General features: G+C 45.9%; 1 protein-coding gene across 3 annotated transcripts in view; it reads right to left on the reverse strand.

The window, feature by feature from the left end:
• Positions 1–14,888, reverse strand: part of ARID4B (AT-rich interaction domain 4B) — a 146,350-nt gene that overhangs the window by 75,530 nt on the left and 55,932 nt on the right. For all 3 annotated transcript variants that reach the window (XM_074948867.1, XM_074948865.1, XM_074948866.1), the window contains exons 6-7: positions 7,161–7,240; positions 1,218–1,309 (exon numbers count right to left, since the gene is read on the reverse strand). In XM_074948867.1, the coding sequence (XP_074804968.1) occupies positions 1,218–1,309; positions 7,161–7,240 (172 nt within the window). The remainder of the gene's footprint in view (positions 1–1,217; positions 1,310–7,160; positions 7,241–14,888) is intronic.

Below are 14,888 nucleotides of genomic sequence, written 5' to 3' on the forward strand. Positions count from 1 at the left end.
CCACCCACACCCAACCACCTTCCAGGTTCACTTCCAGGCTCCTTCCTGGCAATTACTTCCCTCTCCCTCAGCTCCCTGTTACCCCTGACTCCCAAGCCTTTGTACTGTTTCTGAGGGGAGCAGGAAATATGTTTCTGGATTGTAGTTTAAATGAATTATTACTCAAAGTTTTGTATTAATATGCCTAGTAATGAATGTCTTTCTCAGAAAACATTTCCTGAAACTATTTGGTTGTCTGTATTGTTACAGACATACTTGCTGACAGGTATTTCAAAATAAATGACCAAAATAATTAAAACTGGTGTAATTATATTGTGTTATTTTGATAAATAAAATATGCAGAATTTTAAAATATTTGCACAGAATCCCCCCAGGAGTAAAAGCTGACAAATGAATTCCACAGAGCAAAATACTGAACATTGCTTTGCAGATACTATCCAAAAGGTCCAATTACAAAGCTAAAAGAGCAGTAACTTGGGTTAATAACAACTTCTGATAACTGTGTTAATAACTTGTGCTCACCATTGGAGCTGTTAACGCAAAAGAAAGAGGAATTATTCAACCGAGATTTTAATGTAGATTTTCTGTAGATCATGAATATCAAGATGTTTGGTTCCATGGAAATTTGGCCACCATATTTGTAGCAGTTTATTCTTCAGTGTCACATTTGGTTGGAAATGTTGTACTCTTTTGAAGAGGGTGAACAATCTTTACCCACGGGACTAGAATTATGTAAAGCATTCCCAAAAGACTGCTTTGGGACCCTAGAGGCTAAAAAGCCCTCTTGTCAGCTACAGAAAGTCTACACCGATTTGTAACTGTTTGAAAAAGTTTTCAAACAGATAGAGCCGAACACAATTTCAGCTACTGTTTTCAGAACCTATGCTAGTATCCTGCCAGAGGGAAATCTATTGCATGTTTTTTTCTTTTTTTCCCCCCTTTATAAAATTCCTGTCCACAATGAACAGTGAAATTGTGCTAGCTGGAAAACACATTGAGTACTTGTTGCAATCCTTGCAGTACAGCAAAGCAGGGGAAATTATTTCCTGACTTACTCTTCAACTTTAGAATAATGTCACTTTTCATTCAACTTGCTAAGTATCTTAAAAATTTATAGAAGTCTGAAATATACAAAAACTTCTGGAATTAATGACACAATATAAGAAGGTAAATTAATGCAGAGCTCAAACAAATGATTGAAAAGATATTTAACTTACATATGATTAGATCTCCTTCCTCTGTTTGTTTTCTTTCCTATGACAGGAGTACCAAAATGTTCAGGGTTCGTGAGTGGGAGCTGATCTAATGTCTGTTGGAAGATCATTAAACTCATTAAAACTCAAACCAATCATTTTTCAAGAGTTTATACCAAGTCTAAGTTTGTATATACTTTAATAAATGTATTTTTTGTAAATGGAAAGTCTCCCTACCGACAATGTACTCAGAGCAGAGACAGCACTGCTTTAAAAACAATGGCCTTGTCTTTTAGAAATTAACATTTCACAGCAACTGCCTTCTTCCACGTGCCCATTCACACACACACACCCTGAAGGCCCTATTCTGAGACCACTTATCAGTAAAGGAGAACAAACTCAGGCAGCGGGTCTGACATCCTGATATGAGATACTCCTTTCCCCTTGCTAGATGAAGCACATTCTGCTTCTGAAGCACCCGTAGATCCACATCCCAATTATACATGTAAGGGAAATGGACAAAGGTCCCTCGTAGAAAAACTGAAGTTAGCAAGGCTGACCAACAGAGACTGGCAAACCAAAATAAGTTAACTTTCTTATTAATTAATGACAAAATATTGCACAACTGTGTTCTTGCAAGAGAGAAGAACAGAGTCTGGCAAGAACAACATGTTTCTCAAAGATTATAAACCAGATGTAGTTAGGAAGAGGGTACTGGCTGGAAAGGCTGAGAGAGCATATCTTAATTTAGGTCTTTTCTGCATGAGGGTGAAAAAAAAAAGGATCTCAAAGACCTCCAGTACCTTACAGAGCAAGCCTTTGAAATTGGAGTCTTATGGAAAAGTTGTTCTCTATTATCATTCATAATTGTAAATAATTGGTTTTTAGGGCACCTAGAGCTTTTTCTATTGGCATATTTTATTGTTATTTAAATGGAAGTTGACACAGTTAAGGGGCAAACTGCCTCTTAGAGCCCTTCTAGTCCTTCTTAAGTATACCCTCCAGTGACAGGCCCTGTGTCTTGTACCTCACTCTGGATGGAACCAGTGGTGAGCTGGAGCCAGTTCGCACTGGTTCGCTAGAACCGGTTGTTAAATTTAGATGCCCTTTTATAACTGGTTGTTCCGCGAGGGACAACTGGTTCTAAAAGGGCTTCTAAATTTAACCTGCCAAAAATGGCGCCTTAGGCGCCGACTCCTGGAGCACCCAAGGGGAAAATTTGGTGGGTGCACCCACCGGCAGCTCCCCGCCCCACCCCCACCCCCAGCTCACCTCCACTCCGCCTCCGCCTCCTCCCCTGAACGCACCGCCCCGTTCTGCTTCTCCACCCCCCAGGCCGCCCGCGCCACAGCAGGTAACCCGGGGGGGGGGGGGAGGGCGCGCAGGGGAACCGCTCCCAGCCCCAGCTCACCTCCGCCACCCTCAGCCTGAGTGGGAAGCCGCAGTCTGCTTCTCAGTCCTCCCCAGCTTCCTGCCAAACAGCTGATTCGCAGGAAGCCGGGGGGGGGGGGGGAGCAGAGCGGGGCGGTGCGTTCAGGGGAGGAAGTGGAGCGGAGGTGAGGTGAGCTGGGGCCGGGCAAGGGGTGGGGAGTTGCCAGTGGGTGCTCTGCACCCACCAATTTTCCCCGTGGGTGCTCCAGCCCTGGAGCACCCAGGGAGTCGGCGCCTAAGGCGCCACTTTTGATGTGACCAGTGGGGGAGCAGCCGCTCCCCATGCTCCCCCCCAGCTACGCTTCCCTGCCCCTAGGAGCCAGAGGGACCTGCCGGATGCTTCCTGGGAGCTGCCCCAGGTAAGCACCGCCAGGACTCCCCACCTCGCCCCCCGGCAGGTGCCTCTGGCTCTTAGGGTGGGGTGGGCACCCACTATGGTGGTCCACGAGACCCTCCTGCCTGGTTCTGGGGGCAGTCAGGGGACAGAGGAGGGGGTGGGGCGCGCGTCAAGGAACGCGGGGGGGTTGGATGGGGCAGGAGTCCCGGGGTGTGGGGGTGGGCAACGACCCTCTCGTAGGGTGAGGAGGGAACCCGTTGTTAAGATTTTGGCAGCTCATCACTGGATGGAACCATACAACCAACTACTCTGGGATTTGGTCTCTGAGCATCAGTGCACCTCTCCCAACTGTAGAAATGAAATAGGCCCAACTGCAGTTGATGCCTGTAAGCTCTTTCACTCCTGGCACCCAGGAGCTGATTAAAGTGACTCAAGAACACATCTTCAAAATACAGGGTTTTTTATTCCTTCCCCAATGGTACAAAGCACACAGATTAAAGGGTAAAAACAATAAAAGGCATATACACATGGGTCTTACTTACACCCTAATCTTTCCTTGCCAGATTTTTAAGTTTCCCTCACTCCAGCCACCCTCCATCTCCAGCTGAAAATAACAAACTGTCTTGCTTGCAGCAGGCTCTTTCTATTTCTGTGTGTCCCCTTGCCAGCCTGTCAGCTCTTCCTGTCATTTCCTGGGCAGTTTTCTGGCCACTCACACAACCCTCATCCTTTTCTATATCCAGGGTCCTGTAATGTCTTAGTGTTCCCTTTTCTCTCTCTCTTCCTAGCCTTGGCAAAACAGCTATGTCACCAGGTTTGGGGCTGAGGAGTCACTATTCATGGTAACAAACCTGACTATTGTGTTTTCCTTGGGATGCCCTTATCTAGGCCATTATTATACCTTTCCTGCTTGGTTCCTTTAACCTTTTGATTTAACTTCATAGCAAGTAACCCATCATATCTACACACATAAAGGCATGAATCATAGTCATATAAAATATGAGATGAGATATTCCCCCAGTTAGTTACACAATAAACAAATGTTACCACACTACACTTCAAGAAGTGTGAAAACTTTCTTTGTCTTACCATTCTCAATGCTATGCTAGTTTCAAACTATGAAGAATACATCAGATTCTCATTAAAAAATATTATGTAGGTGTGGTGGGGCAAGTGCCCCACCCCCCTGTGAGAGTGGGCAAAGACAGGCCAGAGAGGCTGCGCAAAGCGGCAGCCAATCAAGGAGGGCCTGTTAGAGAGCCAATCAGGGTTGGGCAAGAGGTGGCCAATCAGGGCTGAGCTCAGCCCTATATAAAGGCTGCCCATGAGAGGAGCAGTCAGTCTCTCCCAGACCTCCAGCAGGGAAGGTCAGTCTCCTGAGCAAGGAGACCAGCACAGTCAGGAGAGCATAAGAGAGCTCCAGCCTGTTTCCTGCCAGGCTGTGGGCCCTGATCAGAAGGGCCTAGAGGGTACAAAGGGGTCAGAGGGGAAGTGACCCGCGGACAGACGAGGGGAGAGAAGGAGGGTATGGAGGCTGTTGCTAGAGGGTCCCTGGGTCAGGACCCAGAGTAGTGGGTGGGCCTGGGTCCCCCCTTCCCTCTTATCTCGCACCTGGCTGTGGGAAGTGGCCATAACGGACTGCACCAGACCCCTGCGGGAAGGGGTTAGACTTTAGGGGTGTGGTTGGCCACTGTGACAGGGGCAAACCAGGAGACTGCTGTTAACACCCCCACAACCCCGGAATGGGGTGAGCATGGACTAAGGGGCACTGCTGGAGGGCAGTGTCCTGAAGAGGACACCGCTGAGCAGGGAGCAACGCGGGTTCAGATGCCAACGGAGGGCGTGAGATGGATGGGACACCACCAGTAGAGGGCGCTCCACCTGGACTGAGCAAATTCCCAGAGTCACCAGTGGGAGGCCCCTGCAGTGGTGAGTCCCGACCCTGTCACAGTAGGTCAGACTGAACTCACTGCAGCTGATGAAGCCCACCTCCTTCAAACCAAAAAGCAAATGCACACCTGTCTGTTACTGTGATAGACGTTGCATATTTACCCAACACAGAATGATGGGCATGGACAGAGTTAAAACCCTAGCTCAGAACAAGAGAACAGCACTGTGGCATAATTCTAAGGCTATGTCTACACTACAAATTACTTTGGCATAATTTACGTTGTTTAGGGGGGTGAATAATCCACAACCCTGAGCAACGTAAATTACACTAACCTAAGCACTGATGTAGACAGTGCTATGTTGGTGGGAGAGCTTCTCCCACTGACATAGTTACCACTGCTCATGGAGGCAGGAGTTATTAAGTCAACGGAAGAGCTCGCTCCCGTCGGCCTAGAGCATCTTCACCAGAAGTGCAGCTGCACCGCTGTAAATGATGTACACTAGAACCTCAGAGTTATGACTGACTGGTCAACCACATCCTTCCTTTGAAACCAGAAGTATTCAATCAGGCAGCAGCAGAAACAAAACAAAAAAGCTAGTACAGTACAGTACTGTGTTAAAGGTGAACAACTAAAAAAAAAAAGGAAAATTTAAAAAAAGATTTGACAAGATAAGAAAACTGTCTGTGCTTGTTTCATTAAAATTAAGATGGTTAAAAGCAGCATTTTTCTTCTGCATAGTAAAGTTTCAAAGTTGTATTAAGTCAGCGTTGAATTGCAAACTTCTGAAAGAACAATCATAACATTTTGTTCAGAGTTATGAAGAACCTCCATTCCTGAGGGGTTCATAACTCTGAGGTTCTACTGTAGTTTAGACACAGCCTAAGTGCTGAAGAAAGTGGAGGTGCAATTTTAACTTCCAAGTGTAAAGGAATACTATCATGAACCAATTTGTAGAACTGCAGAGTAAACCCCCAATGACAGTGAGGGAACTGAAAATCAGTGATTTTTTGGCTAAAAGTGATTTTTGGCCAAGTGCTCAGATACTTTTCATTTTGCTAGTCCCTTTTCTTTTCAGGTAAGAGAGGTTACCTTAAAATTAGGTTTCTGCGAATCAGATACAATAATCTGGACTGATGGACATTCTTGTTCAGACAACAGGGAGGTAGATTAACCTATATAATAATCTTGGCCAAAATTTTCAAATCTGGATTCCCAAAGTTAGGTTCCGAACCCCATATTTAATTTATATAAGCAGCCCGATGTTCAGAAGTACTGAGCACCTACAAATCACTAAAATTCAACAGGAACAGGAGATGCTCATCATCTTTGAAAATTAGGCCACTTATAGCTAAATCCATATTTAGGTATTTAGGAGCTTAATGTTCGGCACATACACTTGGAATTTTTAGTGAGAGCATCTGAGCACCTTAACAAAGGCACAGTAAAAATGCCCAGTTCACAACATCTGAGCAACATGCTCAATTGAGTATAGCACAGAAAGAATTTTCCTGCTAAGCAGAACACTTTCTCAAACAGCTCTTTGATAAGTTAACATGTTCACATATATTGGTCCATCTGCTTGTCTGTCTGTTCACACAGTCTTGTGTAATAAGCAGAAATAAATGTCTGATTTAACACTCTAATTGTTTAGAAAGCATGTGTATATTTTAGAAGTAATTAGTCTGTAGGCTAGACAATCAAACAAATATGAAAAGATTTCTTATTTGTGGAGGGACAAACATTTCTTCAAAGTAACAGGTGACAAGAGGCTATAATTTACCTAAAACAATAGTACACAGATGTATCTCAGATTTCAAATTTATTAGCTATTACAACAACACTTACAAATTAACATGGTCACTTGCATCAGCTCCCATTAAAGTGTAATTATGTGAGAAGATACAAATCATAATGTGTGTCATGCACTATACTGCAGTATCTTTTTTCAATCAATGCTTACAGAGAAAGCTAAGAAAAGTATTTATAGCAAAAATAATTCAACTTATAAAGCAATATCACTATTGAACCCCATTATGCAAAAAATAAATATGAAATGTCAATTTTGATGGCAACTTTTAGTTTGGAGAAGTCACTCTCAAATCTTATTTCTGGGTGTAAAGGAATGAACTAGATTTTGTGGATTATATTTTGCATAGTCACCATTTTAGCAGCATTAATATATTTAGCCTTTGAAAGTCTGAGGCACTAATTAAACTGATGAAATTGGGATGAAAGGCATTGTTTTGATTATTTTAAATATAAACACTGTGGAATTAAGATGTGTTCATTTTGACAGCAATCACTTACCTCACTTTCAGCAAAATGTCTCTCTCCTTTCAGGCAAAGAGAAGAGCGTCTAAGAGTCTTCTCATCCCCATCATCAAATACTGTCACCAGGGGAAAAAAGGAAAGGCAAATTATTAGTTAAACTGAAAAAAATCCTTGGCCTGTATTTTCCTGCTACAGAAATATCCTTTGCTCAGTTCCCTGAATATTTTTCCTGTATAAAATCCAGTACTCTCTGGGACGGGGCATTGAGAACCACCATTTCTGAACATGACACACCCAACCCCAGTTTCATCACTAAGAGGGAGCACCAAACTAAATGGTAACTGTACTTTTCTATAGTTCTAGAAGTGTTTCAGGGAACTAGAGGATTGAGATCACCTATTATTCCAGGGAACTTGTGTAGTTGGGCTGTAACCCCAAACCCCACAACATATGTGTTTCCACAAGCTGATTACAACAGGAGAAAACTCTCCCTGGTAAGCTCAGAATTTGGTAGGTACCTGCATTATGGACCCTGGGCAGTTGGGCTCTGTATACTGTGTTTATTTTGCCTAATTTATTTATCTCCTCCCCAACCCCTGGCTCAGGGCATCCTAATAATAGAGAGCAACTTCCTTTTCTTTTGTTAAACCATTTAACATCATGAAGTCCCCACAAGAGGTATGTCTTATCTGGCCAAAAAGCGTGTGTGATCTATAGAAAGCAGATGCTAGCTCTGCCACACTTGCATATTCTTCTCCTTTACCTCAGTGGGAAACCTTCAAAATACGCCAGCAAGGCAACCTGTCCAGCCTTCTATCAGAAAGAAGTACAGTAGTGCAGTGCATTTAAAGGAACTATCCTGAAACTGAAAATTTCAAAGGAAACCAAGAGGTCAAGGTTTCAGAGAAAGTCACTGAAATGCAAATCAGCTATTCCAAGATCTTAGAGAAAGGAGAACTTGCCCATCAGCAGGCTTTTTCTTGAACATGTAGAACTCTATGCAAAAGCTCTGGACACCAAATAAGTCAGGTGCCTGTATATACACAAATGATGTTACAAAGATAAGAAGTGTCAAGGGCATGACTTAGTCCTTATCCATACACCAGTAATACTGCTTTAACCATATATTGGCATCGTTAACATGTAAAATGGTAACAACCCCACACCTCAACAGAGTGGACTCTTATCAGTATATAAAGGTGCCTTATACCAGTGGTTCTCAACCCTTTTCTTTCTGAGCCCCTCCCCCCCCCCCCCCCCCCAACATACTATAAAAACTCCACGGCCCACCTGTGCCAAAACAACTGTTTTTCTGCATATAAAAGTCAGGGCTGACGTTAAGGGGTAGCAAGAAGAGCAGTTGCCCGGGCGACCAAGCCACAGGGTGCCCCGCAAAGCTAAGTTGCTCAGGCTTCTGCTTTAGCCCCAGGTGGCAGGGATCAGGGCCCCTGGCTTCAGTGCTGCATGGCAGGTTTTAGGCTTTCTGCCCTGAGCCCCAGCGAGTCTAACACTGGTCCTGCTTGGCAGACCCCCTGAAACCTGTTTGTGGCCCCCTAGGGGGCCCCAGGCCCCTGGTTGAGAACCACTGCCTTATACTACTATAGCAAAGGGAATAACCCATACTGGTAAAAGGCACCTTTGTTATAATAGTAATATAACTGGACCCAAGCTAGGGATTGTACTGATTATTTTGGTAGGAAAGAATCATATACCCACATCAAAACCTGAATGTAGGCAAGGCCTTAGCCCTACAAAAGCAAGGAAGGTTGACATGCCTTTAAACTGTTCTCCACTTGTGCCTAGGTATTGTAGAACATACAGTTTTCAAGCGGCTCCCAAATGCATGATTCTATAAAGACTTTGAGCCACAAACTGAATGAATCTCCAAGGTGTAACAATTCGCTGTATAACTGCTACGGTGTTTACTATTTGCCAAGTGAAGCTTTCAGCAGAGGAATTTGTGAGCAAGGTCACTCTCTGAATTAGTGATGTCACCCAGTACTTCAAGATGGCTGGGTGCTAATGTAAACTTAGACAAACTTGCTGAACAAGGAAACTGATCACTATGGAGTCTGACAGGAAAGCCCAGCTCTCAACCAGACTTTCCTCAGATCCACAGATACCAATATATCCAAAGTTCTTTTCAGTCCTGCTTCTATTCACCCACCTGATAAAGTATATTCCTAATCTTCTGCTGCTAAGAATGTCATTTCACTCCAGAACTGTATTAGACACGATGAAGTTGCAGCTGTGATACCAATTTTCACTGATCCCACAAGATGGGCATCATCTAATCTGGTACGCACAGTATCTTCAATCACATCTCCAGGTCAGCTCTCTCCTCCCTTCTTTACTTCCACCTTCCCTTTCTTTCTCAGGCTCAATCTTTGACAGCTGCATATGTCACTTTGAATCTCAAATTGCAACTCCTTGCACCAGCTGCCTCCACTATTTAGCCTGTATCTATTTCTACATCACTTACTTTGGCAAACTGCTGATTTCATGCATTTGTCACATCACATTTTACAATTCTATCCAAATTTCAGGCTATTTGGAACTCGGAAGTATACTTTTTTATTTACATGTCCATACACCATTGCTTCACCACCTCACATGCTCACTAATTCCCATGTCCACTTCTACATTGCTTATGAAAACCTTTTCTCTATTATTCTGCCTCTTCCCACCCCTTCATTCTATTTTGGCCTCTGTTCTGTCCATGTCTCTCCCTCATCCTACTTTCTTATTCTGTCAGATAATTTCTTTGTAGTAATACCTACCTGGAAAAGCATACTCATCTCACAAAATTTCAATGTCTTTTAAAAGAGAAACAATGGTTACCTACCATTCGTAGTTGTTATTCTTCGAGGTGTGTTGCTCATGTCCATTCCATTGTAGCTGTATGCGTGCCCTCTTGCAGTCGTTAGAGATTTTTCCCTTAGCGGTATCCGTCGGGTCGGCTGTGTCAGCACTCCTTGAGTGCCCCGCCCATAAGCTGATATATAGGCACCGCCGACCCTACGCCCTCTCAGTTCCTTCTTGCCAGGAACTCCGACAGAGGGTAGGAGGACAAGTAATGGAATGGACATGAGCAACACATCTCGAAGAACAAAAACTACAAATGGTAGGTAACCGTTTTTAATTCTTCGAGTGCTTGTTCATGTTGATTCCATTCTAGGTATATCAGGATGTAACCTGAGGACATTACTTTGAGCACCCAACGGCCCGTGGTCAGCTAAGACCAGGACAACCGGAAGGGGTGGAGGCAGCTGAGGAAAGAGTGGGAGGTGACTGGGGCATCGTCCTTGAGCGCACCCTCAAATTGACTGCTTCTGAAAGACCCAAGCTGAGCAAATGAATGGGAAGATGACGGGTGTCGCTGCTTACCCCCTTGTCTCTATCCTTCCTCCTGTAGGTGCCCAGCCAGCGGGTACCCCTGGACCTAGACTGCGGAGGCAGAGGAGTTGGAGGGCAGAAGGGCTTCCAGGCCTGGTGAGGAGTATGGAGGCACAAGGAGTGGAGGGTGGCACAGGAGTGTTTAAGGCCATGGAGTCTCGAGTCTGTGAGCTCGGAGAAAAGACCTGTTCCCTCAAATGGGAGGTCCTGTATAGTGGCCTGCATCTCCTGGGATAACTCGGAGGACTGCAACCAGGAGGTACATCTCATGGCCACCGCATAGGCAAGCACCCTGGCCACTGCGTCAGTAGCGTCCCAGTCCATCTGAAGGGCCCCCCTTGGCACAGCTGTGCCTTCGTCCACCAAAGCAGCAAACTCCTGGGCTCGGTCCCACAGAAGGTCCTCCCTGAATTTGCTAAGGGAGTCCTACAGGTTAAAATTGTACCTGCCTAACAGGGCCTGTTGGTTAGACACCTGAAATTGTAGGCTTGCCGTCAAATAAATTTTTCTGCCAAATGCCAGTCTCTTGGCATCTTTGTTTTTCAGCGTACCACTGACTTGGCCCTGCCTGTCCCTTTCATTAATAGAGGTCAATATCAACCAGTAATGCCTCTGGAGAGTGTGTATACAGATATTTAAACCCTTTTAGAGGGACATAATACTTTTTTCCCGCCTTCTTAGAAGTAGGCGGAATTGAAGACTGGGTCTGCTACAGCGATCTAGCAATCTTAAGGACCCCTGGGTGGATGGGCAGTGCGACCCAGGCCGGGGTGGCGGTGGATATAAATTTAAAGAGGTCATCGGACTCCTCTGGGACCTCCTCAATTTTTAAGTTAAAGTTGGTAGCCACCCTCTTAAGGAGAGCCTGGTGCTCCTTAAAGTCATCGGGGGGGCTGCCCATTTGGGAGGGAACCGCCACCGCTTTGTCCGGAGATGACGAGTGCACCACTGGGGGAGGGACGGGTTCCCCTTCCTTCTCCTTAGGTGCTGGAGTCCCTATGTGCTGCCCCCCATGTTGGATTCAGTACCGTGTTCCGACTCTGGTGCCTGCGGCGGTTTGTCCAAGGCAGTCAGGGAGGACTGGTGGGAATACAGGACCGGCATTATGGGCACGGCCACGAGTTCCAGTGTGGCCATTGAGCGGGCCACTGTCCCTGCTGCCATGCCGTCACTGCAGGTGCTGCGTCAGCTTCGCGGTTTGGTGGCAAATCACCCCTCCTTGGCGAGGAGCTGAACTCCCAGTCTGAGGCTGACCATCGCCCTTATGGCGACCAGGGCGGAGCCATCGAGGCCTGAGTCTGCCAACTGACCCTGGTCGGTGACTGGCAAGGTAAGGATGAGGATCGGTGCCTGCCTGACGAGTGGAACCAAGGGGATGGAGACTGGTGCTGCGACCGGAAGCGATCTCGCCCCAGTGGGGACCAACTTCTTGGAGACCGTCTGGGCAAGGGTCACTTGCACAGTGGCGATCTTTGGTGGGCAGCTCGCTGGTACTGGTGGTGAGGGACTGGTGCTTCAACTCCAGTGTCCCATGTGTTGTAGGGGAAGAGCGTGGCGTTGGGGACCTGGGTCTTCTGACCGGAGACTGGGAATGTGGTGCAGGGGTCCTAGGCTGCAGAGACAGGGATCTAAGCCTGCGGTCCGGGGACGGAGGGTGCTCCACTGCCCTATGGGGCAGTCCCACGACCGGTTTGCCCTTAGGCATTGGGGCCTTAGCCGAGTCTAGCACCTGGTATGGTGTCAGCCTGCTTATTCTTTAACCACTGGGGCCGCTTCAGGCAATGAGGGCCTTAGGAGAAGCTGGGGTCCCCTTCTGCTCCTGGGAGTCGAAGGCGGATCCCTGGCCAGTCTCGGGGGTCTGACCTCAGCAGTGTCCTCATGAAGCCCAGGGGCAGGCACGTGACCTGACACAAGTCCTTTGCCCGAGGCCCCTTTTCCTTCCGGTGCCGGGGTGCTCTTCCTCTTTCGCCACTTCTTCGGCACAAGTGAGGGGGAACGGTGTCTGACGGAGCCAGTGCTGGAGGTGCGCTCTGCACCAATGCCAAGCTGCTCAGTGTGGGATCAGAGTGGGAGGGCTCTGCAGGACATAGCGCAGTCTCCATGAGGAGTGCCCTCAAGCGGATATCCCACTCCTTCTGGGTCTAGGGGGAAGTTCTTACAGATTCTGCACTTGTCCTTTCTATGGGACTCTCCCAAGCACTTCAGACAACTGTCGTGGGGGTCACTAATAGGCATCTGCCTGTTATACGACGAGCATGATTTGAAACCAGGAGAGCGGGGCATGCCCCACTCCGGGGTGAAGTCCCAGCCGGGACGCTAACTACCGAACTACTTCACACTTAACTTAAAGGCTAACTACGTATCTAAACTATATACCGGGGTGGCCAAACTTATGGACCCTCCGAGCTGCATACGACAATCTTCAGAAGTTTGAGAGCTGGAGCATACCTGCCGGGGCTTCTGCCCCCCAAGAGGCACCTGCCGGAGCTCAGGGCTTCAGCCTTGCTTCTGCTGAAGTCCCAAGCCCCGGCACATGTTCTCTGCGGGGCTGAGGCCCCGAGACCTCCCTCCCGACTGGGCAGAAGCCCTACCCGAATATAAGGCAGAGGTCCCAAGCTCCCTCCGACAAGTCTGATAGGTGGAGAATGAGGGGTGAGCATGGGGGGCTCCACGAGCAGTACTTTAATTGTAAAAGAGCTGCATGTGGCTCGCAAGTCACAGTTTGGCCACCTCTGCTACATACAAAGAAGCCAGAAAATGGGCTGTTGAAGACCCGCTAATGCTCTTGCGATGGGAAAGACAAGGCGCTCCGATCAACCGTCACAGGTGGTAAGAAGGAGCTGAGCGGGGGTAGGAACAGCGGCACCTATATACCAGTGCCTGGGCACAGCACTCAAGGGGGTGCCACTGCCAACCCTACGGATACCACTAAGGCAAAACTCTCCAACGACTGTGCACATAAGCGCGCACATACCTAGAATGGAATGGACATGACAAGCACTCGAAGAACTATCACTCTGCTCAGAACTCACCTAGCACACGCTTCCTGAAGTCAGTTCTCATCTGCCAGTTCTCCAGCATCAGTTTACAATTAGCAACCCTTAATAATAAATGGTCACAATTGCTAATATTTTTCTTTACCCATAATTGCAGCTAATGATGTGCATGAATGTATTTTCAATCTTGTTTTATATTATGCACCCGTGTGTAACAGATCAGTCTACCAATTTAGAGGTCATGGAGTCCAAAATAAGCTTCATTTAGATTAGCCAAAAACATGGTCCATGCACAAGATCCCCACACCAACATTAGCCTATGTGATGGGAGAGACTACCTGTCAAGGGCAGCCTTCACCTTAAAAAACTGCCAATTAGGGGGAGTCAGTCTCCCCCTAATCTCTTTGTATTATGGAACTCAGGGTGGGAGAGGACAAGTTTCTCAGCAGAAATAAATAATAATAATAAAAAAAAATTTAAAACCCCTTAATTGGTACTTTCTATTTGCCTATATTAGGGCTGTGTTAAGGATAGTATTGGTTCCTGAGACCTGAAAAACTAGTTTTACATGTACTCTACCCTTCTACCTCTCATATACTGGTTGACGTGCCATGGAAACACTACTGAAAAGCCAGTGCCATCTGAACTGGGCTATGAAAAGCAAGCTTTGCTAGTGCATTTGGATTAAGTCATCAGAAAAAATGTTTTAGGACTTGATTAGATAATGGAAAAATTAAAGGAAAAGTCAACATTGTTATGTGCTTGTTTAAAGGAGCTATGATAGCTTTTATCTTTGTTCTAAACTAGGGGAAAATAAGTACTGTAAACTGTTACTGAAGTTGTTGTAACACTTAAAATCACCATGAATTATTTCTAACTACTGTCAAAAGCAGGTACATGCTACAATATAGCATATTAGATATTCTAGAGTCCAGACCAATAGTTCTCAAACGAGGACCTAATGAATCACATCTAAAACTAAAGTATTTGGTGTACAATCGTCACAATTTTTCAGCGTAGTTAGATTGGATTCTATTCTGATTAAACCAACCTATATGTACCACAGTTTGAAAACTGCTTTTCTAGACTAATAAAACACATATCTTGTTAGGAAACTCATTTTTTAGAGTGAATCTCTTTAAATATCAGACAACTCAACTTTGAATAACTTTGTCTACTGGTCTAGTATTTACTTATTTGCTATTTAAAAGTACTCAAGTACGTAATTTTCTATATGGTGCTAATCCTGTAAAGATTTATGCATGTGCTTAACTTTACACAGTTCCATTGACTTCAAATGGGACTACCTGCAGTACATAAAGCGTGAGCTTAAGCCTGTCCATATGCTAGTATCAAATCATCTCGACAAAAG

This window comes from Natator depressus, chromosome 3 (genome assembly GCF_965152275.1).
Source record: "Natator depressus isolate rNatDep1 chromosome 3, rNatDep2.hap1, whole genome shotgun sequence".
Classification (NCBI taxonomy): domain Eukaryota; kingdom Metazoa; phylum Chordata; order Testudines; family Cheloniidae; genus Natator; species Natator depressus.